General features: G+C 40.8%; 1 protein-coding gene across 9 annotated transcripts in view; it reads left to right on the top strand.

The window, feature by feature from the left end:
- DGKI (diacylglycerol kinase iota) overlaps positions 1-22,219 on the top strand; it is a 453,056-nt gene that overhangs the window by 214,633 nt on the left and 216,204 nt on the right. For 8 of the 9 annotated variants that reach the window (XM_035723279.1, XM_027573716.2, XM_035723281.1 and 5 more), the window contains 4 exons: positions 2,220-2,336; positions 11,270-11,344; positions 11,893-11,991; positions 21,437-21,519. In XM_035723279.1, the coding sequence (XP_035579172.1) occupies positions 2,220-2,336; positions 11,270-11,344; positions 11,893-11,991; positions 21,437-21,519 (374 nt within the window). The remainder of the gene's footprint in view (positions 1-2,219; positions 2,337-11,269; positions 11,345-11,892; positions 11,992-21,436; positions 21,520-22,219) is intronic. The other variant, XM_027573724.2, reaches the window with a different exon arrangement.

The following is a 22,219-nucleotide window of genomic DNA, read 5'->3' as shown; positions in this document are numbered from 1 at the left end:
GCCTGAAAAAAAAAAAGGGCTGTGGTGTTCCAGGTAAGTTAAGGGTTTACAGGAAGACTTCAGCCCTCTACACACATCAGATTTAACTAGCCAAAACAGCCCATAGGGCAGGAGCAGATACATTTAGTTGAAACACATAAAATTAACATTTTTGTGGGTCAAAAACTTTTGAATTTGGGGAATTTTATAAAGTTTGACCTAATCTCTCTAGCATAATTTCCCTAGGCACCCAAGTCTCAGGAGAACCTACTGTTGCTAGATAGGGATGCATTGGTCTGGAAAGCTCAGTGCTCGCTGTATCCCTCTCCTGCCACATTTTCTAGGCATTTCCATCTCCTGTCAGTTAGTTTTTACATAAATAATCTTTGTGCTTCTGTTCAAGAACATGCTCACAAATGTGAGGTCATCCTAGTCCTTGAATGAAACTATACCAGCAAGGCAGTGTGTCCACCTGGAGAGAAAGAAGCTAATTCAGGTTCCAGGTGTCCCTGACAGTATCTGTGCTGCTAGTTTCCCTGATCTGTTGAGGCCACACCTGTGGGAGAGCATCACTGGTGGTTTGAGCTCCTATGGACTTCGTCTGCTCCACCCCTGTGCTACCAGGCTGTGATGAGATAGGTTATCCAGGGTCTGTTAATTTGGGAACTCACTCCCACTTTACGTGGTGCACATGTTCTCTTGTCATTAATTCATAGTTCAGTTGAACCACATTGTAGGTGATTTTGCAAGAAGTAAAGATACAAAACATTTTAAGACAAATTACATTGGTGATATATTTTAACCCTCCAGGTAATCCCTTCTAGGATATCTGATGTCAAACAAGTGCTATCTATAGGCACTTTCTGCAGCAGGGGAAAAAAAAATGTGTTCAAGAGCTGGTTTTTTGGGCTTTAGGCTCTGACTCCACCTTGTAAAAGTTAGGCACTTTTGGACATAACTCTTAGTCTGTTTAGATTGGCGATTACTCGGCTATAAGTTGACAATTGAAATGGGTCATCTCGGGGATCTTCACCATTTTAGAAATGCAATCAACATCCATTTAGGGATTTATTTGAATTGCTAAAAGAAAATCAATTTTTGAAGAAGGTAATTTAAATAATATTTTCTAGTATGTCACTGTTTGCAGATCACAAATAACTGGCCATAAGGGAAATTACTGACTTATTTTGCATTCATACCTAATTAGTAATTTGCTATGGGATCATGTGAGGATAGGCAGAAATGAAGACAAATTCCCTCTGTGACATAATTGGGGTGGCCATATTTGCCAGGTTTCCTGAGACAGACCTAATTTATGTTTGTTGTTCCAACATAATTATTAGCAGTGCTCCCTTTCATTCTTAAAATTGTTCCCATTAAGATGACAATGTATGGTTCCACTAAGTATAATACAGTAGAAACGGATGTTAAAGTTTTTAAAAATCACTGATTAAAACTTTAAGGCCCACAATTATTGTATAATGTGGATTTTGTTTACTAGGAAAAAATTGTTACCACACATCATTATCACTTTACACACAAAAGATGATGGTCACTCAGTCCATTGGTACAGAGCTAAACCACTAATTCTGGGGTATTGTTATGATCATCAGTCTACATTTACTTTCTTCCTTTCAAAAACAGGAAGCCTTTTAGACTTACCAAGTGTAGTTAGGGTCATCGTATTTTTTAGCAGCCCCAGACAAATCCAGCAGAGGCAATTTCTTCGTTACCTCTTGGATTAAGAACTCGCTAGAACAGACCTGCTGCTGCTTTCCTGGGTCTCCTAAACTAGAGGGACTACCTGGGATGGATTTACACCTATGATTAGAAAAAAGAAGGACAGGTGAGAGAGCCTGCCTTTCCGCTTGCCTCCATTGCCTCCCCGGCATTATCCCACATCAAGTCTGTGACAAGTGCAAGTCAAGTGCAACAAAATTATAGCCAGGGTTAGGATTAAGAGAACCCTTCGAGACCTCGTTATATAAATATCCCATTAAAAGCTTATAAAGTTTTAGCTGGCCTTGACCTACAAGATTGATTTCTTTATCGGTTTATAAAGTGGAATGAGTTCCAAATCTGGTCTCTCAGTTCTGGGGCTGTTTGGGTGGTGATAAGGAGCATGTGTCTTCCGTGTCTGCAAGGCTGGGTGAGTGCCTGTGTGCGCATGTTCTTAATTCCTTCTTGCTTTAGCGGTGCCCTTGGCCCAGGATTGTTTATTGGCCTATTTTTCTCCTCAGTTTCACAATAAGGTGACCTGCTTCATGCTGCATCACATTGAGGAACCCTGCTCCCTGGGGGCTCATGCTGCTGTAATTGTCCCGCCCACCTGGATCATTAAGGTGAAGAAACCTCAGGTAACTTCTGGGCCCCTGGTGCTGCTGGACCAGTACAGAGAAAAAGGAACTGCTGCTTCTTGCTTTTCTTGCCCTGACTCTTTTTTTGGGTTCCGAAAATCTCTGCTCTCTCATCCCCACAGCCCCATGCTGAGCTTCCCCAGTTCATCCCATTAGCCCATCACTTTACCGCAGCTGGGCTCTCTCATGGAACCAGCCTCCCTTTCCTGAAGAAATCCAAGTTCCACAGCAGGAATGGTTCCTTCCCCTTTATGTGCTAATGGTACTCACTTTGGGTGTTCTCCTAAGTTCGTTAAAGACTAGTAGTGGGTGCAGCTAATTCTTACACACCTCTCTTCTCTTCCAGCCTGGGCATCCCCAGGGAGTGAAGGTGAGGGCAAACTGTGCAGGCTTCATTGTTTGGTTGAGCTTACCACCACTTCCAACCTGAACGGCAGACTGTGGGTCATGACCTTCCTAAATACACAAGGCCTGCCCAGAGAGCAACACTCTTTTCTTAAGGCAAAGTAGAATTTATCCTCTTAATACCTAATCTCATTCTGTATTCAATTCTTGTTGTACATTCTGTCCTAGAGCATCTCTGCGATATGCTGGGAAACCATAGCGGTTTCTCAACAAGGTCATAATCTTTGATAGCCAAATTTCTACCTTTGTACCATACATCTTAGACCTTGAGCTCCAAGTTACGGGATGGCAGACTTGTAATGCGATGGTGGGAAAGATGATACCTCTCCTAGAGATGCAGCTACCGTATGATGGCCTATTGAATGTAATACCTTTAAAAGATATGGCAGTCCTACTTTATACGGTCTTCAAAATCATCATGCGGTTTATTCTCACTGACTCAGTTGTATTTAAAAAACTGGTGGATCAAGGACACTGTTTTGCTTTGTGTGTTTTTACATAAAGTTCAGCTTCTGTTGATGAGTAACATTTAGTAATAAGCTTTCCTAGTTAACAGTCCACAAAAGCCCTTGGGAAATCTCTTCCAGAGGCAAATGCAATATCTATTCATTAAAAAATGGAGAGCCTAGCTTTTTCATCTTACATTTTAGAGCTGTTAAATGAGTGGCCCAAGGTGATAGCAAGTGTAGTACTGCATTTGAAATTCAAGTACCAATTCCAACTTACCGTTAATTTAAAATCTCTAACCTTTTTACTTCTTTGGTTCCCCAACCCCTAAAATTCAATAATCTCTCTAAGAGTGTTATATTAAATACTCAGTTAAATCAACATGTTTTCACTGAAAACCTTGATGGTAATAAGAAAGCTCCTAGGTATTGTGATGTAATGCATGATCCTTGTCCTGAAGAACTGTGTAGTTTTCTTAAGGAAAGATCAAGGAGAACCTCATGAAGGAGGTGAATTTTACTCTACCTCTTTAGAGATGGGTGGGATGTAGATCGATGGAGAAGAGAGGAAATAGCAGGCAGGAGAATGGCATGAGCAAGGGTGCTGTGTCCAAAATTATATTCATGAAGCTGTGAGACTAGTTTACACTACATGGGTGGTAGTGTATTTCTGTGATGTTGCTTTCAAAGGAATGGGGTAGCAGATTGTTCACTCTTAGTTCTAAGACTGATCAGTGAGTTCGGGAGCTATGCTTCTAATCCATCTATCATAAAGTTGTCCACCAGCCTTTCACCATTTTATCCATTGAAGATTATTACCTAAATCTATTCTATTAGGGGTTACCAAGAGGTGGTTTTCCCGATTTTTACTCTTCTTTATTTTCCTGCTGGTAATAAGGGAACTAAAAAATAAAGCTAACACATGACAGATGCTTGAATATTTACCTTTATTTGTAAATTTTCAGAATAATAAGTTGGTACCTTAGCAACGTTATTAGTTGGCTAAGGGTGGTGGTGGTGGTTTTCAGAGCATATCATTATGAAGTGTCAACTTACCTTATGTGATATATAAAATATATATTTCAATCCATTGGCATCATTTTTTATATTCATATTGTTTTATCTTTGACCAGTAAGACCCCCTTTCAGATGGCTCTTGTCTCCATTTTTCATGAGCCATGAGGGTTTTGATGACTTCCTTGGTTTCAGGAATCATCCCATGTTCCAGGATCATCTTATGTATTTCCTGCCTATACCTGGAAGCAGCCATTTCTCTGAGGAATCTTGGTTACTTTTAATGGTGAATGGTATTACAGTTCACAGTCTAGATGCTAAAGTCCATATTGATTTCATCACACACACACACCTTTTTATTGTCCTTCTCTGATTCAGAAAAGTGTACTAATAAGAATAAGAAAAACTAACACATATGGAATGCTTTTATATCTATTGGGAAATATTTTAAGTACTTTACATTCAGTATCTCATTTTACCATCAAGTACCCTCTGAGGCAGGTATCCTATTCCTATGTTGTAGGTGAGGAAAGTGAGAATTAAAGTCAAATAAATTACCTGGGGCCATATAGTTATTAAATAGTTTGAGGTGACATTTGAACCTAGGAATTCTGATTCTGGAAACCAAGTTCTTAATGATATGTCCTGCTGCCTCACTGTCTTACTATAGCAAGCCTTGTTGAGTCACATACCTTTAAAAATTTTGTAGTCCCTCCTCCTATGGGCCCCCAAAAGAAATAATCTAATACATTAATTAAATTCCATTTGAAAGCCAGTATATGATGAGCGTGGGGGACAATACAGTGGTTAGGAGCTCTAGCTTATGAGCCAGCCTGCCTAGATCCTTAAACTGGCTCTGCTGTTTAATGACTTGTATAATCTCAAAGAATTTAAACTCTTCAGCTTCTCATCTGCAAAGTGTAAATACTAGTACCTAGTTATAGGGTTTTCATGAGGACTAATGAACTGAAAAAATAAAAATAAAGCACATAAAACAGCACCTAGCCCATTGTAAAACTCAAAGGTTAGCTCTTGTTATTTTCCTTGTTGAGTACAGGGTATCAAATGAAGTTCTACATCAACAGATGAACACCAATAACAGAAGTTATTGTTCCCTGAGCCATCTGTATTACACTGAGAGAATAAGGGGAGAGAAGGATTCTCATGGGGAAAGAGGCAGAGTAGGGGCCACAGCCTGGTGTCAGGTGTGCTCTCAAGTGGCATCTCAACCTGTGCCACTGTAACTGTTGTATTTTACACTGTAGTGGGATTGTGTGTTCACTAGCATGATCTTTATCCCATGGCAGAGAGTTAAGAGCTATTCATTTACTGAATTGAAGAACCGAAGAAGACACCGTGAGCATCCACAACCAGAAAGTGAAAGGAGGTAGAGAATCCTGCAGAACAGGGAGCGGCCTCTCATAGCACAGAGTTTCATTATGAAAAATGGAAAGAAATATAGGGAAATCATCAGTGTTAAATTCTCTAGGCATTAAAAAATAACAAGGATTGAGAAGAGTCTTTGTGTTTGGCTCTAGAGCATTGATGACCATCAAAACTATAGTTTGTAGAGTGTGGGTGGCAAGCTGTTAGTGATGGCGTGGAAGCAGTGAGATTCAAGAATTCACTGGAGACATGGAGAAAGGCTAAAAAAAGAAATTGGAAATTAGATGGAGAACAGCAGACAAAATGTTTTTCCTACTTGTAGAATTTATGTATATTTTTTTCTGTATGTGAGGACACCGCTTAAAAACAAGAAGATATTCTTAACTGCATGACGTAGACATTTAACTCCATTCACAGATGCCATTCGATGCAGCAGGTAGGCCCACAGATGAAACAGATGTTCATTTGATGTCCACAAAGAATATCCTCCTTATGGGAGAAAATTGATACAACAGACTAAATCCCTGGGCAGGAAGTTCATGGATTCTGGAAAAGGAATTCAGCCACATATAAATCCTTAATAAAAAAAGAGTGGTCTTCAGGTATCTGGAAGGTTTGCCTTGGTTGTCAGCATGCATCTTTTAGGACAGATATACACAGGGTGGTGATAGGAGGATGCCCCACAGGTTGGTTGGACCAGCCATGGTCTGTGAGAGGCTAACATTTCTAAGGCATTGAGTGGTGAGTGTGATCCGAGATGTAGGAATGAGGTAGAAATATGAAGAACTGAGCAATTTTGGTGGTGGAGATCGTTGTAGGTTAAACAGAAAATGCTGTTTGTGCTTGGTCTTGAAGGATGTGAGGGGACTCACTGGGAAGATGGTTGAAGAAGGACAACACAAGTTTATTGAACATTCTGAGAACAACTGTTAAGGTGGATCACCAAATAAAGTCAGCTTTATTTGTGATGCTTGTGTCTAAAAAATGACTCTAAAGAGAAAGAAACCTACTTGAGTGTATAATGTTCAGGAAAAGCAGGTTGTAAAGAGGTGGAATTAAGTCGTATATTTTCCGTATTTGTTAAAAGTTCGCTGGTTCTGAGTAGATCATTGCTCTGGCACCCGCTGTGTGAAGCTTGGATGGTAAGGGGAACCAGGGCTGGTCTGGATGATTTGCTGGGTTTCATCACCAAATTATTTGGAGAGACCTAGAAAATAAGAGATGATGAAATTTAGATGACAGTCCAGAATTAAAAGAGAACCAAATTTTAAGAATCAAGCACAAATCTGTTCATATATTTAAAGACAAAGTTATATTTAATGTTACAGATGTCAGTGTTTCTCCTCTGGACTGAAAATGTTAGAGGATAATATTCTGACTGTATAAACAAGTTAAAGATGTTGAAATAGTAGTGCAAGTGCTTAGAGCTGATGGAGAATGACCCATGATACATGAATTTTTGTGGGGTCAAGTCATAGGAGACTAGAGGTGTGTCTTTTTAATAAATGACATCACTCTGCACGTAATACTTTAAAACTTGGCTTTCCTAGCTTAAAAAATATTGGGGAGAAGCCTGTATTACTACATCTAGATTTAACTCCTTTTTAAACATATATGTGTGTGTGTGTGTGTGTGTGTGTGTGTGTGTGTGTGTGTGTGTGTGTATTCCATACTATAAGTTTGTTACAGTTTATTTAGCCAATTCCCTACTGGTGGAGGTTTATATTGGTTCTAATAGTCTACTTATAAAAAATGCTGCAATCAACTCCTTCCTAGCCCGTGTGGGCTCTCTCCATGTTAGTCCTTATTCCTTATGATTGGATAATGTGAAAATGCTGGAGACCCAGGATATATAATAGCTAGGATCAACCATATCTCTCAAAATTGCTCCAGCCATTTCCTTTGGTCAATTCTAAAGGTTAGGCAGTACTTGCTATGATTTAACCAAATATGCCTGAGAAATGGCAGAGACCCTGTCCTTATCTTTTGGAAGTAGTTTTCTTTATTTCTCTGCTTGCCTATCCTCAGAACTTTTGTCCCAGTGGTGCAGCTAGAGCAGGGCAGCATGAGAACACTCACTAGTAGACGAAGTCCATGCCTCTCCTACTACCCATCAGAGTTTTTTCCGGTATGCAATGGGGGAAGGCTTCATTTGGGATGATGGAGTGTGAGATATCTTCTCTTTAGAGCTGTTGTTATACCAGTCCTTTGTGATCCCATAACCTGGGAAAAGCCCTAAAGAGTATTAAGAAGTAGTTAAGTTTTATTCCCAGTTGAGTGACTTACCCATAGGCATTTTTTTTAAACAGCCCAGGAAGGGGTCCTGACTATGATAGAGACTTTCTTGGTAGGATTATTTCTGTAGTAAAGTAGTACTGCCCAATACCTGGTCCAAAAAAACAGAAGGCCTTTATCTATTCTTAGGACTTGAACATAACAGTGGGCACAAAATGTACAGGGGGCAAATGTTGTTAGAGTCTGAAAAATGCAAAGATCCACACGAGGGTACAACATTTCACTGTTGGGATGGTGTTCAACTTGCTAAGCAAACCCTTTGTATGACTGAGTTAGCTGCCCTTGATAACAGGGATGCTCTGTTGTAGAACACAGCACAAGTATTATTAACGGTTTCTTGAATAATACCACAGCAAGTCTACAAAATAACTTCTTGGAATAATTTTCATGTTCTTGAAAAGCATGCTCTTTTAATTCTCACAACAAGACTGACCCAGCTAGGCTGAGCAATATCTTAGATTAGCAAGACTGGCTGACTCGTCTTGTCATGGCTGAAACACAACCCAAATCTGCTTCCACATCCATCTGTTCCTCATTGGATAATGATACCTTCTAAAAGGAGTTCTGTGTTGAGACCGATAATACATATTTACACATGAACAGAAGGAAGCCTCGATAATTTTGAGGTGTGCTGTGAAATCCCATACTGCTTATCTTTTGCTATTTGACTATAGGGCTGTAAGCTTACTCCGAGCTCACATAGAAGCATCCAGGGACTGTAAGTCAACCACCGTGCTTCATCTGAGCCCTCTTCTTGTTCTGTAAGATGAGGAAGACCTCAAGGGCATTGAGCTCCATGAGGCTCAGAAGCCTTTGTATTTGCTACATCTGTGTGAAAAGGCCATTTTGTATGTCTGTTCCCTATTAGAGTTGAGTTTCTTGCCTGCTCTGTTTTCAGACATCAAGCCTTCTTTGGATGTGCTTTTCTAACTCTGTTTCCCAAACATGCTTGATCAGCAGAATCGCCTGAAAGAACTGGGATTTCTGTGATCAGGCAAGTTTAGGGAACGATCTTAGCCCGATCCATTAGACTATCTCTTAGAGCTTAGTTATCGAGTCCTGCCAGGAACCGAGGCCTATCGTGTGTTCCTGAAAGCACTTGGCTCCCTGCATGGCTCTTGGCAATAAATGAACTAAAACAACAAAAAAGTTAGGAGACAAGCATTCACTTCCAAAAGATCCTTTCCAGAATCAGGAAGGACTTAGTAAGTGTTGTGAATTATAATATTGATTCATTTCAACAATGATTTGAGTGCATACTATGGGCCAGGCATTGGTGCTCGGTGCTGGGGATATACAGCTGTGAACGAAGCAACTAACGTTTATGGAAGCGCTTATCATGGGCCGAGACCAAGCTAACTGCTTCACATACCTTTCCTCCTTTTAACTTCACAACTATCCTGTGAGGTAGGTATTATCACCTTCATCTTAAAATTAAGAAACTGTTATTTCAAAAGCTTGACTGACTTGGCCAAGGTCACAGATCTCGTAACGGGAAGACCCAGAATTACCACCCAGTGTGTCCGACTCCATAGCTCATGCTCCTTATCCCATTGAAATGATGCTTTCGTGCAGTATGTACGTTCCCTCACATTTCCCTTTGAGTTCAGAGGCTCTCAACTCTGGCTGCACACTAGAATTGCCTGGGGAGCTTTTAAAAAGTACCATTGCCTGGGCCTCACTCCAAACGAAGAATTTTCGGGGGTCCACCTATTCGCATTTTTAAAAGAGCTCTGGGTGAGGCCAACGTGTAGTGATGGGTTGAGAACCACTCAGTATCATTAATTGCCATCCTAAGAGTTTCTAACATTATTCTTGGGACATTTGGCTGATTAAGTGTTTGCAGTTTCCAGGTAGTTTTTCTTCCCTTTTAAACAAAGTAGTTCACACGTAGGAAATACTTTAATAATGCAAAAGTTTTCCCCCGAAGTGGAACATGGTAATAAACCAATTTAAAGAGGAATTCAGAAACTTGGAAATCTTTTTGTAGGAGAAGTATAGTCCACAGTGAGTGGTAAGAAATAACCTGGGGTCTAGAGCAGCCATGAGCTTCTGAGCTTCTGGATTTCTCTCTTCTGGTGAGACTCAGAACCTGAAAACTCCTGTAATCTGATGGGGGAAGAAGGCTTTCGGACAAATGGTGGTTCAAGAAAGTTTCCTTCATCCTTGATGAGCACCGGCTACAGAGCAACATACGTTTTTATGGTCCAAATGAAAGTAAAATCAAAAGTTAAAAAGTTTCAATCTTGCTAATTTGAATGTGTTAATATATGTACTCGAGACTAAGATTTATTTTGAATGAGGTAAGAAAAAACACGCAGCAACCTAAAAGAATAGATATCTAAGTTTCTTGAAACTGTTTGAAAATCTTTATCTGCTCAAGCAATGCATGTGTATATGCTTATATAAACTTTTAAGTTAAGCATTCTGTGTTTCAGGCTTTCAACACTTTGTTAAACATCTATGATGTGATAGTAACATCTTGCCTTTGTGAAGATGGCAATCTAATTAATTATTGACTCTCCACTAATTAAACCAGTGAGTTGTGACTGTCCCCTAAGAGAGGTTCTTCTCAAAGCATCTGTATCATATATTAAGAGTAAATGGTTAGTTGAAGTAATCACAAAGTTGTGGTCCATAAAATTCCTAGAAAGAGAAAAACAGGGAAAGTAAATTTCGGGTCACTGTGTTCCACAGTTGGAGGACCATCTATGAGAAGAACAAATCAAGGCTACCGGGGGAGGGAAGGCTTTTTAAACCAATAGGTCTTTAGAGAAAGACCTCTACTAATATAAGTAACTTAAAGTGAGTCTTATCTCTGCATTTTAAAACCTAGCCACCAGGGCTGATAGGATAGTTGGATCATAATGTTCCACAGGGGTCAAGCCACTTTATGACTATTAGTAGAAAGGTCATTACCAAAAAAAGTAAACAGAAAAAAAAAAAAAAGAAAAGAAAAACATGAAAAATGGCCTCCTTTTTTACATTTCCACATAGGTGATCTCCATTGCAGGAGATGAACTTGAACTTGGTTGGGCGGGAGACGGACCTGGTTGGGCGGGAGACTGGAGCCCCTCAGAGAATTTGGGATTCTTCCATTTTTACTGGGAGGGTTGGCAGGTATAACTTGTGTTGTTATGTGAGTCCATGAGAGCCTCCAGGGTTCTAACTCCCTGCCTCTCCGTGTGGTGGGGAGTCGGTCGCTCACTCTGAAGCACTCGACTGGTTTCTGTCTGTGGCTTACCCATGAACAGTGGCTTGGAAGTGTCAAAGCATGAGAAGCATGCGGGGGAACAGCATGCGCTGCCCTCATTTCCTACATGGGTCTGCATGGGAAGTTCGGGGGATGTCTGCCTCTGAGCTCACTGTTTCCTTCTTTCCCTACAGAACTCGCTGAAGGCTTCAAACCGGAAGAAGAAGAGGACAAGCTTTAAAAGAAAAGCCAGTAAAAGAGGGACTGAAGTAAGTGTTTCAGGACTCTGTCCCAGTAAGCAGCTACATCCTCCTGACCGTGGTCACCTCGGGGTGATTTGATCTGGCCCAAGCTTCTTTTCCTGATAAATTTTCAACCCCCTTTCCCTCCTTCACTACACTCAAACCACACACTGGAATTCCTTTCTATCTCTGGAAAATGTGTATATGTATAACCTCCTGCTACTTCAGGATCAGAGAGCATTTGCACTCGTCCATGGAAGTATTATCCCAAAGATGATGAAGATGAAGACCTCACATTTCTAGAATGCTCAGAGCATACAGAATAAAATTAAAAAAAAAAAAAAAAAACATGGCTTATTCTCCAAGGCAAATTATAGCTTGAGATCCTTTCTTCTAAACGTTATCTGGACTATCTTTCAAAGAGTAAGCCCTGTGAAACAAGATGTAGCTTTTTTATTTGGGGGGATCAAGGGTTACCGGTGGTGGGGTGTTGATAGTTTCTCCCTTCCATCGCTTTTGGGCTACCTGTCCAAGTCATGGATGAATGTCTCAACGGTGTTGCTTTCTTCTTTTAGCAGGAAAACAAAGGTCGTCCTTTTGTGATAAAACCTATCTCTTCTCCTCTCATGAAACCCTTGCTTGTGTTTGTGAACCCCAAGAGTGGAGGCAACCAGGTAAGTCATTTTTCATGAGTTTAAGTTGGAAGCCTCAGTGCTTTCTTGCAAACAGTCCCCAACACCGATTAAAATGGCACCACCTAGAACCCCAAGCATTGAAAGACAACCAGTTTCTCAGGGACAGGGTTATTGATGTAGGGCATAGCCTTATGTACTGCAAGGTTAGGCAAAACCTAGAGGTCTTATGATTTAACCCTCAGCTTCCAAGCAAGACTATACCAGGGGCACTCCAAAAATGCTGACATTTTCCTTACAGATTTTCAAAAAAGGTCATCCCAAAATCTCTTAGTTAATATGTTTCAGAGTTTCTTAACTCTTAACTGTTAGGAAGCTCTTTATGGACTTCTCTTTATGGCTTCCCCTTGTAAGTTAGACCTGACTGCTTTCATCCCTATCCTCAGAGCAAAGCGAGAACAATGACTCATCATTCCCAATGATCATTAACAACAGATGCCACCAACGCTATCAAAAATATCACCTTCTAAATGTTTCATTTGGTCTGAGCCCAAATCTTGTAGCATAATTAATCACGACCTCATTTGAGGAGAAAGTAACAGCCTAACAACACTCAAGGATAATGACATACCTGAAGTGACAGAGCTCTTTAAAGGACAGAATTTGTTCTGGAATCTAGGTCTTTGTCTCCTCATAACCTTCTGTTCCTACCCTGAGGCTTCTTATCCATACTCTTCTTTGGCTTTGATTTTTCTCTATCTTCATGTGAGAATAAATGATAAAATATTTTCTCTGTCCACTAAGTGCACATTTTATATTTTGAGGTGAGATTCTTTGAAGTTTCACACTTAACAATGACAGATTTTAAACTGTCTAGTTAACTCCACATAAGGAGGGCAGTCGTACAATTAGGACTGATGTTCTTAGTACCAAGCATAAGGGGCATTTTTCCAGAATGGATTAATTACAATAAAGCTTCTCTTAGGAGAGCTTGTGATTTACAGAAAATATTTTCTCTCCATTTCTTTCTTTAAAATTCTGGATAGTTTGCTGTGTTAAAAATCTTTAACGTTGAAGAGAACAGGGAAAAGAAATGTGCCATGAGCGGAAAATCTATTTTCAGCATCCTGCTTTTTTAAGTTGGTGAGTGATGTTGGCGATATTGTAATGATGGTGATCCTGAGACTGTCACTAGAGGGGCTTTTTGGGAGTGAGGTTCAGTGTGCCCTGAACCATAGTCACTCCCTAGGTCTGGTCTCCCTAGAGCCTAGTGAGGGTTGGAGGTGTATTTGGGGACCACAGAATGGAGCAAAGCTGATGCAGTGGACTCCATTGATTTTGACCACTTGAGCATCACATGCTAATTCCCAGTATATTTTATCATGAGGGTCATTCTAGCAGATGCACTCATTAAATCATAAGCCTTTTTCCTAGAGCCTTTAGAAACTTGTAGATTTCAGGAGCAGACAGGCCAGTAAAGATGGAACCCATTTTTGTTGGGATCTCTGTGTAAATTAGTAATGCCAGGGACTTCAGAGATGATCTGATGTTGTTTCCTATTGCTCTAAATAGAAAACAAGAAAGCTTAAGTAAATTTTCTAAGGACATCCTGTTAATGACACCAAAGGGGCAAATGGGAAAAATAAATCAAGCAACATTAATTATATGTGAGTTCTAAATTGAGTGGATCAAATCGAGACTGCTCTGGAATTTCAGAGCAGTAGTAGTGGTAAGAAGGTGGTGTCATGGAAATGGCTGAATTGAAGATGGACACTACTTATTTATGCAGAGAGAGAAAGCTGGGAGAGCAGTGCCCCTTTCCTTCTCTCTCGGTGGCAAACTCCTGTTCATCCTTTAAGGCTTGGAACCATTTCTCAAAATGAATCACACTGTCCGCTGTGCTCCCATAGCACTTGGGAGCTATTTACACAAAACCTGTATTTTGTGAGTTGCAATGTAAGTGTTCTATGGGGGTTCTGCTAAGAAACAGGCTCCATAATACCTGGGGCTGCACCTTTCAACCTGTGATTTCTAGTATGTGGGCTATAGAAGTGAACAAAGAATTGTATAATAAGCAATCAGGGTTTTACAGCAGATTATCTGGACAGTGGCTTCATTACTGATAAGAATTCAGGAAAGGGAAGAATTATTTTGGAAAAGAAGTTGAGATGTGTTTGAGGTACTGGAAGTGACTGTGAGATATTCAAATTAAAAATGCCCAGTTATTAGAGACAAAAGGCTTTAATGATTTGCTCTCATTTTATGCATTTTGGCTTATGAGATTACTTCTAGAATATCTAGGATTCTCAGAAGTATGACTAACCAAATCAAAATGAATATTGTGTAATTTTACATTTCTATATACTTTCTTTATAAAATAGAATTCTTTACTAAGCCTAATAAAGAGCATTGCTTCTAGGCACAGTATGAAATGTTGAGAAACTTTAAAGATATCCAAATACCTATGTATAATTGCAATCATTCAAACCGATCTCCTTAGGAAGGCACAGCTTGATTCCCAGTTGTATGGAGTAGGGAAGGATCGTGGTCACAGATGACCTAATTCCTCTGTGAGGGCCCCCCTTTTCCTGTGCTGTGGCTGTCTATGCCCTTAACATTGCAGAAGAGGGGAGATTCTGTGTGATGGAGAGTCGGAGGGTGAACTGTGGAAGTTTCTCACTCCTTGGCTCCCTTGAATCTTGTTTCCTCCATAATTTTGCCCCCTCCCCTGCCCAACCTTCACTGAGACTAAAGGGTCAAAGGAGGACTAAGGATGGCAGTGAAAACAGGGCAAATGAACCCCAGGAAGGTGGCCCTGAGATTCTGCTTTTCTTTTTTTTTTTTTTTAACATCCATGTTTTCATACAACTCAAGGGTGAAGAGTCAAGTTAAGCTCATTCATTAAATCAGCTGTTTGTCTTTGAGCTTATTAAATGTGCTGTTGGATGGTGTCATTCAATAAAGGTGCTTTCCCAGGTTGGATGCCTCTTGCAATCATGAATTAGATCCTGCCATTGGTACCCTATAGATTCGGCAAGTGTTTTTTGTTTTTTAAATTATGTTCAGTGAGATTCTGCTTTTCTTTTCTTTTCTTTTTTTAACATCCATGTTTTCATAAACTCAAGGGTGAAGAGTCAAGCTCATTCATTAAATCAGTTGTTTGTCTTTGAGCTTATTAAATGTGCTGTTGGATGGTGTCATTCAATAAAGGTGCCTTCCCAGGTTGGATGCTTCTTGCAATCATGAATTAGATCCTGCCATTGGTACTCTATAGATTCAGCAAGTGTTTTTTGTTTTTTAAATTATGTTCAGTGAGATTCTGCTTTTCTAACAAGCTCCCAGGTGACTGTTATTGCAACTCAAAGACCACACTCTGATTAGCAAGGGCTGACTAGAAGTACTTCACTGCTGTTGTTGTTCAATCCTGTTTTTTGCCTTTTAATGACTGATTTATTTTGCTTATCTTTGGGAGATAGAAAGCACTCCTTATTTGAAGCCTAGGCTTCAAACTCAGTGGTAGAATTCTCGCCTACCAAACTTTTATTTAAACTTGCTTGGGCTTCTCTTAAGTAAATAGCTAGACTCTATCGCCACCTTCTGGCAAGAAAAATACCTATAGCTTTTTAAAAAACAGTATTTTTCTCGTATGTAGAAATTTTCCAACACTTTTCAGGAGTACATTGAGATGAAAACATTTGGAACTGCTTCTATGTACCTTTTAAACAATAATTTGTTTTAAACGGTTATTTCACAATAATTGTCTCTGTTCTTCCATCACTTAAGGTGGAGATGATAAGTGGGTGTTTTGAAAGTTTTATAGGTTGGCAGTGCTCTTTTTTGGGGGAACAGGAACTGGAATCAGGGACCACAAGATCAACTTCGAGTTTCTCCTCCTGTGGAGAAGATGTAATACCTGGGAGATAGAGTTTATACCAGTACAGGCCCCTCCTCTGTGTTTGAAAACCTGAGGATTCGAGAAATAGCCACCCTCCCTTATATGACTTAACCTCCGCTCTAACTTCAGAACTTAAGTGTTTTTCTTGGATGTCCCTGACTCATTAGCATCTTTCTCCCTGAGTCTTATAGACACTTCTGATATCTCTCGATATTTCCGACTTTTCACACGATCTCTCCTGAAGGCTCCCTCTCAGGACTTCATTTCCAGGAACTTAGGTTGTATGTTCAGGGTTAAGCAGGTGTTCTGACCCCTAGAGTGATTCTAACTTGTCAGTCCTGACAGTTGGGGGGTCCGGACCCTGGCTTTTCACACTGTTCAATGTGAAATCCAGGGTTGAGGGGTGGCATGAGCTGCATCTGACTTCCCAGGGGCTTTATCAGTAGATGGCAAGAGGAAGGGGGTGTCCAATTTGTGGGCAGGCTCTCGCTGAGTTCACCACCATCCCATGGCTGGATCTATGCACCGTCACCCCAGGGCCACCCCTCCTAAGACAGGGACAAGTCCACCAAGGTGGCAGAAGGAGATAAAAGTCAATGACTTCAAATGTTTGAGTCCCCAGACTTTCTAAATACTTGAGCAAAAAACCTCAATGGTATTCTGTGATGTACAACTTGGGGATAAACCAAGAATCAGGATGTTTGGATAAAATTTTAGGCTCCCAATGCCTAGAATAGGCTAGGGAGAGGGCAGAAGGTCAGGCAGCAGATGATCACACATGTCAAAGTCCACGCTCAAGATCTTCTTGTCAGGCCAACCTCACCAGATGGAATGAAAACAACAAAACAACAAATCTGTGGAAAGTCCCTTATCTCGGTTATAACACTGGTGGAAGTGTGGGGGGCAGGCAGCTGTCTTACTCTACTCAGGCTGCTCTCACTGAATACCAGAGACCAGATGGTTTAATAACAGGAATTTATTCCTTACAGTTCTGGGGTCTGGGAAGCCCATGATCAAGGCACCGGCAGATAGGGGAGCTGGTAAGGTTCCACTTCCAGGTTCACGGAGCGCCGTCTCTCACTGTGTCCACTCACTGTGTCTTCATGTGGCAGAAACGATGAGGGGGCTCTTTGGGGTCCCTTTTATAAGGGCACTAATCCCATTCACGAGGGCTCCACTTCCCCCAAGGCCCCCCCTCCTTTGATAGGTCTAGGGCCTTCTAGCTTCTTAGTTTATAGCCAGACTGATACATCAAAATGTCAGTCTGGCTCCCCTGATTAAAACATTTCAGTGACTCTCATTTCCTGTAAAACAAAGCCCAGGCCCCTTAGCAACTTAATCCACAACTCAGTTTTGTCTCCCACCGCTCCTGCCTCACGGTTCAGAGACTAAAGAGGACACAGTGTCCCCCTGACACGTCTGGTGCCTCATCATTCTCTTCTCCACGTGTAAAGAAATGGTTAACTTTACTCGTCTTTCAAGAAACAGTTCAGGTATCACATATGGGATGCCTTCATCTAATCCCCAAACCGGGGCTTGGAGTGTCTCCTCCGGCCACTCTTACTGCTCAGTAGGTATCTCCACAATAGCATTAACCATCTTTAGTGGACTCATTTTGTATTTGCCTCTTTCTGAGCTTCCTGAGTGTACCCATGTGTACAGAGTAGGAGCCTAATATGTGTTTTTAAGTAAATTAGGTATTCCTTTGGGGTTGTTTGAAGCCCGTTTGAAGTAATTATTTCTTAATCTCTTCCTTTCACTAGCTTTTATTTTCCTCGGGACTTTCCTAGCAGCTTTTGCCATGATCTAGATAATCCCTCTGTGACATAAACTGAGGCTTGCTCAGTAACCCACCAGCATGTTTCAGGCTATCGAAGAGTTACAAGGCTTCGATGAAGACTGATAAGCTGGAGCTGATTCATTCTTTATTGACTCTCCATACCCCCAAGTCATTATCGTATTTTCTTTTATGCATAATGCCTAGAACTTCCTCTGGAGAGCAGGATCTTCCCCGTTTTGCCCATCTCTCTCTCTCCCCCCACCCAACAGGGTGTCTGGCACCTAGTAGGTAAGTTGATGAATCCTGTTTATTTCCCTCTAGAACAATCTACCTGTTTTCTGGGAAATTGTTTTCTCCTCTCCCAGCCTGTTCTCCAACACCTGGAGCCAGAAAGAACCTATTCCTCACTCCACAGGAATACCCAATCTCACCATATCTTAACAGGTTCAATAGTCAACGAGGTGATACAGCCACAACTGTGTACGAGAACCCTCCTGGAGTGTGTTAGAATTGACATGCAGCCTGTTTTTTCCATTTAGGGAAAAGTAGAATACTTTTGCAGAGAAGTTGCAGCTTTTCTCAAGAATAAAATAAAACAAACAAACCAAAAACCCCGAGTAACCTAGACTTGAGGTTGACAAAAGCCCAAAGCTGAAAGTTCTAGCCCATGGAGACTGCACCTCCTTTCCTGCTCACTAGCCATAGGACCTTAACATGAAAGCAACTGAGGACTCTATGTTCAATGTTCTTTAAACATTGTGTCTTTTTTTCCTCCTAAATCTTGATGAACTCTAAGGCGGTTTCATGTCCTCTATCTTTGTAGTCCCGGGGCTTAACATAGTGGCTTGCTCTTTGCATGCCCAGAGAGGGAGTGAAAGCGAGGGGGAAAGGCAGGTGTATGACGGGAGCAGGGAGGAGAAAGAGCAGGAAGAAACAAACTGGCACAATAGCCTACAAACAAAAACAAAAACAAAAAAAAACTCAGCTTTGAGATTGGGCGTTTGGCCGGTGACAATGACGGGCATGTTTGGGACTCTCTAGCTGTGTAAATGTCTCAGTCGGTTTATTTATTTATTTTTTTAAAGATTTTATTTATTCATTTGACAGAAGAGACACAGCGAGAGAGGGAACACAAGCAGGAGGAGTGGGAGAGGGAGAAGCAGGCTTCCTGCCGAGCAGGGAGCCAGATGTGAGGCTCCATCCCAGGACCCTGGGATCACGACCTGAGCTGAAGGCAGACACCTAACGACTGAGCCACCCAGGTGCCCCTGTCTGAGTTGGTTTCCTCCTGTCAGTGAGAAAGAAATGACTCTTTTCCTGGTGAATTGGCATTTCTCAAGCCATTCAATTCTATTGAATGAATTACTTAAGCCTTAAAGTAGCTCATCCTAAAGGTCACAGCAGACGTAAGAGAACTGACTTCAATGTGTTGGACCACCTTTTTTTTCTCCACCCGCCATGATGGATTTAAAACAATGCAGTACTTTTCAGACCCTTGCGGGTCTTGCTAATGCATATATTTTAGAAAGACTCATTATAAAAGAAATAATTCTCTCACACCTGAATGTAACCTCTGATTACATTCTGACGTGTATGGTTTTGCGCGTTACCCCTGCACAGCTCCGAGGGCATTCTTCCAATAGGCTGCGGCGCCGATGGGGCCTCCTGGAGATGGTGCAACTTAGAACTTGCCAACCCGAATTCCCCTTCCTCCAAAGGAAAAATGTAGATGATTGGGCATCACCATGAACACACAGTTAAAAGGAGCAAAACCAAAATGGTGTGGTCACTCAAACCTTTTGGAGAAATTTTAGTTTAGGAAAAACCACCTGTAAATGCCTTTTATTTTTTGAAAGGTGTCCGTTCCCTGGTATCATAGGCATCATAGAAGCTGAAATTGAGACGAGCATTCAGCTGTGGCCAGAAATGGAAAGGAGTAATTAACATTAACCATTCATATTGCTCTAGGAATTTAAAACTGAAAAATTAATTTTCGAGCAAGTCAGTGGGAAATTTTTTTATAAATCGGTCATTAAAATGACTCTGGTGTTACCAATTATGCATCAAAGATTACTTGACATAACCCGCAACTGACTTGATAGCAAGGCGCAGTGTGGGAAGAGAATGATCCAGTATTTAGTTAGTATTATGTATCCAAATCTATGTCTGAATTTTATAGGAAGCAAAATATGTCATTTGGTGAAATTGAAGGATTAGTTGTAATAATTAAGGATAGACTGTTATTCCTAAATTTATAGCAAGCACATGATAAAGCAGAACTTTTAAATTACAGGTTTGGATGAAATGTGGAACAAAAGACCTGCATTGGGCCCTGTAACAACCGGCATAACAATGTGATAATTACAAGCTACACTTTAGCCCTCACGCCCTCAAGTGCAATTTACTGAATAGATTAACAAGAAGCAACAAAGAAAGGGACTAACCTTTACAAAGGCCTATTTTGCGCCACATACTGTGTTAGATCCATAACTGTTACTGATTCATTTAATTCTCATTATGCCCCTGGAACATAGATGTTGCCCTCCTATTTAATATGCTGGATTTCTGCAGGATTATAAATGCTCACGATCACCTAATGAGAACACCCACGTTATTACTGACTCAAATACCAGGCTATTTCTGCTGTCCTGGGATGACTCTCAGATACAGCATAGTAGGTGTACAAACTTAGGAATATTTTAAGGAAGAGCACTCAGGATAGCTAATAAGGGAACTATTAATATAAGCTATAAGCACTGCCCAACTGATCAAACGTCGTTTGCTGTGGCTGATAATGACCTAAAATGGGGCACCCTACGCAGTTTTAAAGCTCTTTTGATGCTGCTTAATGAAATGATCCTTCTTTCATTTCTTCTTTGCTCAGTTCACTGTTAAGAAATGATCTCCAGGGGCGCCTGGGTGGCTCCGTTGGCTACGCGTCTGCCTGCCTCGGCTCTGGTCATGATCCAGGGGTCCTGGGATCGAGTCCCGCATCGGGCTCCTCGCTCAACAGGGAGCCTGCTTCTTCCTCTGCCTGGCATGCTCTCTCTCTGACAAATAAATAAATAAAAGAAAAGAAAAGAAATGATCTCCAGAACTGCCTTGTGTTTTCCATGATGATCAGTTCTACAAATGCCAGTTATAAATTACTTAAAACATTCCAAAAATGTTCATGTGAGAACTGTTTGACTTAGAGACATGGAAATTGAAACAAAGTCAAAGTACACTGTAACTAGGAAAGTTACATGTATCTGTCCTAAATAATGAGGAGCCTGTGAGACTTTTGCTTCAGTTAAGAGAAATTATTTCAGTAAAATCACACTTAGCACATACCGTCTATCTTCCTATTATGCAAAGATAAAAGTAATCTTCACAGTGAAGTTAAAATTAATGTTCAATGACGTGGACTAACTAATAACTTCCCTACATGGGTTTTTATGTTGAGTGATCATAAAACCTGTAGATACTGTTCAGTGAGCACTTAATTGCATGCCAAGCACTGTGACGTGCTCCTCAAACAAAAATTCTTGCAACAAGTCTGTGAAGGAGGCATTCTTATCTCCACATTAAAGAGAAGGAAGTTGGGCTTACTGAAATTGGAGAACTTGGCCAGAGTTACGCAGGTTTGGACAAAGGCCTCCTCTGGACATTCAACCTGTATATCAGCGGCCAAAGCCCATGGTTTTAACTACTACTTCATGCTATTTATAATTAGGTGATATTTTAGATAAGAGGATTTGTTTTTATTTTTTCAACGAGCAGCAAATATTTGGAAATCTCTATTGTCTTTTTAAATTTTTTTTTTCTTACAGGGAACCAAAGTCCTGCAGATGTTCATGTGGTACCTGAATCCACGGCAGGTGTTTGATCTTTCTCAGGAAGGGCCCAAAGATGCGTAAGTCTGCAAATAACCCCCTGTGGTCCACACTGGTTTAGGCAAGCAAGAAGGACTTCTGCTGTGAAGTCAAGCTTCATTATTAGATTACCTTGTGAAATATTTTCTGACCATCCCTCATTGACTTTCTCAACTGTAGTCACCTCCCTTAAACCTTCATCTGATGTTTCTCCTCCGACTCTTCTTTGGGCTAATTCCCTTCCAAACTAGCTACGCAGTTGTTAACTTAGGGCATACTTCTTGTGTGTTTGCTGCTCATGTGCATGCAACTGTAGATTATTTACAAGTCTGCACTGAGAAAGGATTTGTCCTTTTTCTACTTATGCATGTACAGCTTGGGAGATGTACATTAGTGAGAATGTTAAGTATATCGTTGGAGAGTGGCCATATTTGTTTATGAATGTGTTTGTGTATTTTGAATAAGAGGTTTGTGTGTGCACCTGTGTCCATTTGAGACAGATTAATTGATTATGTCTATAGATTCCACACCAGAATGGGAAGACATTTTAATTCCTGCTCAATCCCTTTTTCTGAAGTTCTCAGAAGTTTCATTCTGTTTTTGTTAGAAGTGCTGAAAATAAAGTTTAGACGTAGGTGACATGTATCCTGTATCTTCCCTTTGGTGGCGGTGGTCCTGTATGTGGTGGGAAGGAGCAGGACTGTTTCTGCTACTGTTGGATTCCCTTTTTAAAACCCATGT

The sequence above is a fragment of the Zalophus californianus genome, chromosome 12, assembly GCF_009762305.2.
Source record: "Zalophus californianus isolate mZalCal1 chromosome 12, mZalCal1.pri.v2, whole genome shotgun sequence".
Classification (NCBI taxonomy): Eukaryota; Metazoa; Chordata; class Mammalia; order Carnivora; family Otariidae; genus Zalophus; species Zalophus californianus.
The sequence above is the reverse complement of the archived record's forward strand: the minus strand, read 5'-3'. Positions and strand labels throughout refer to the sequence as shown.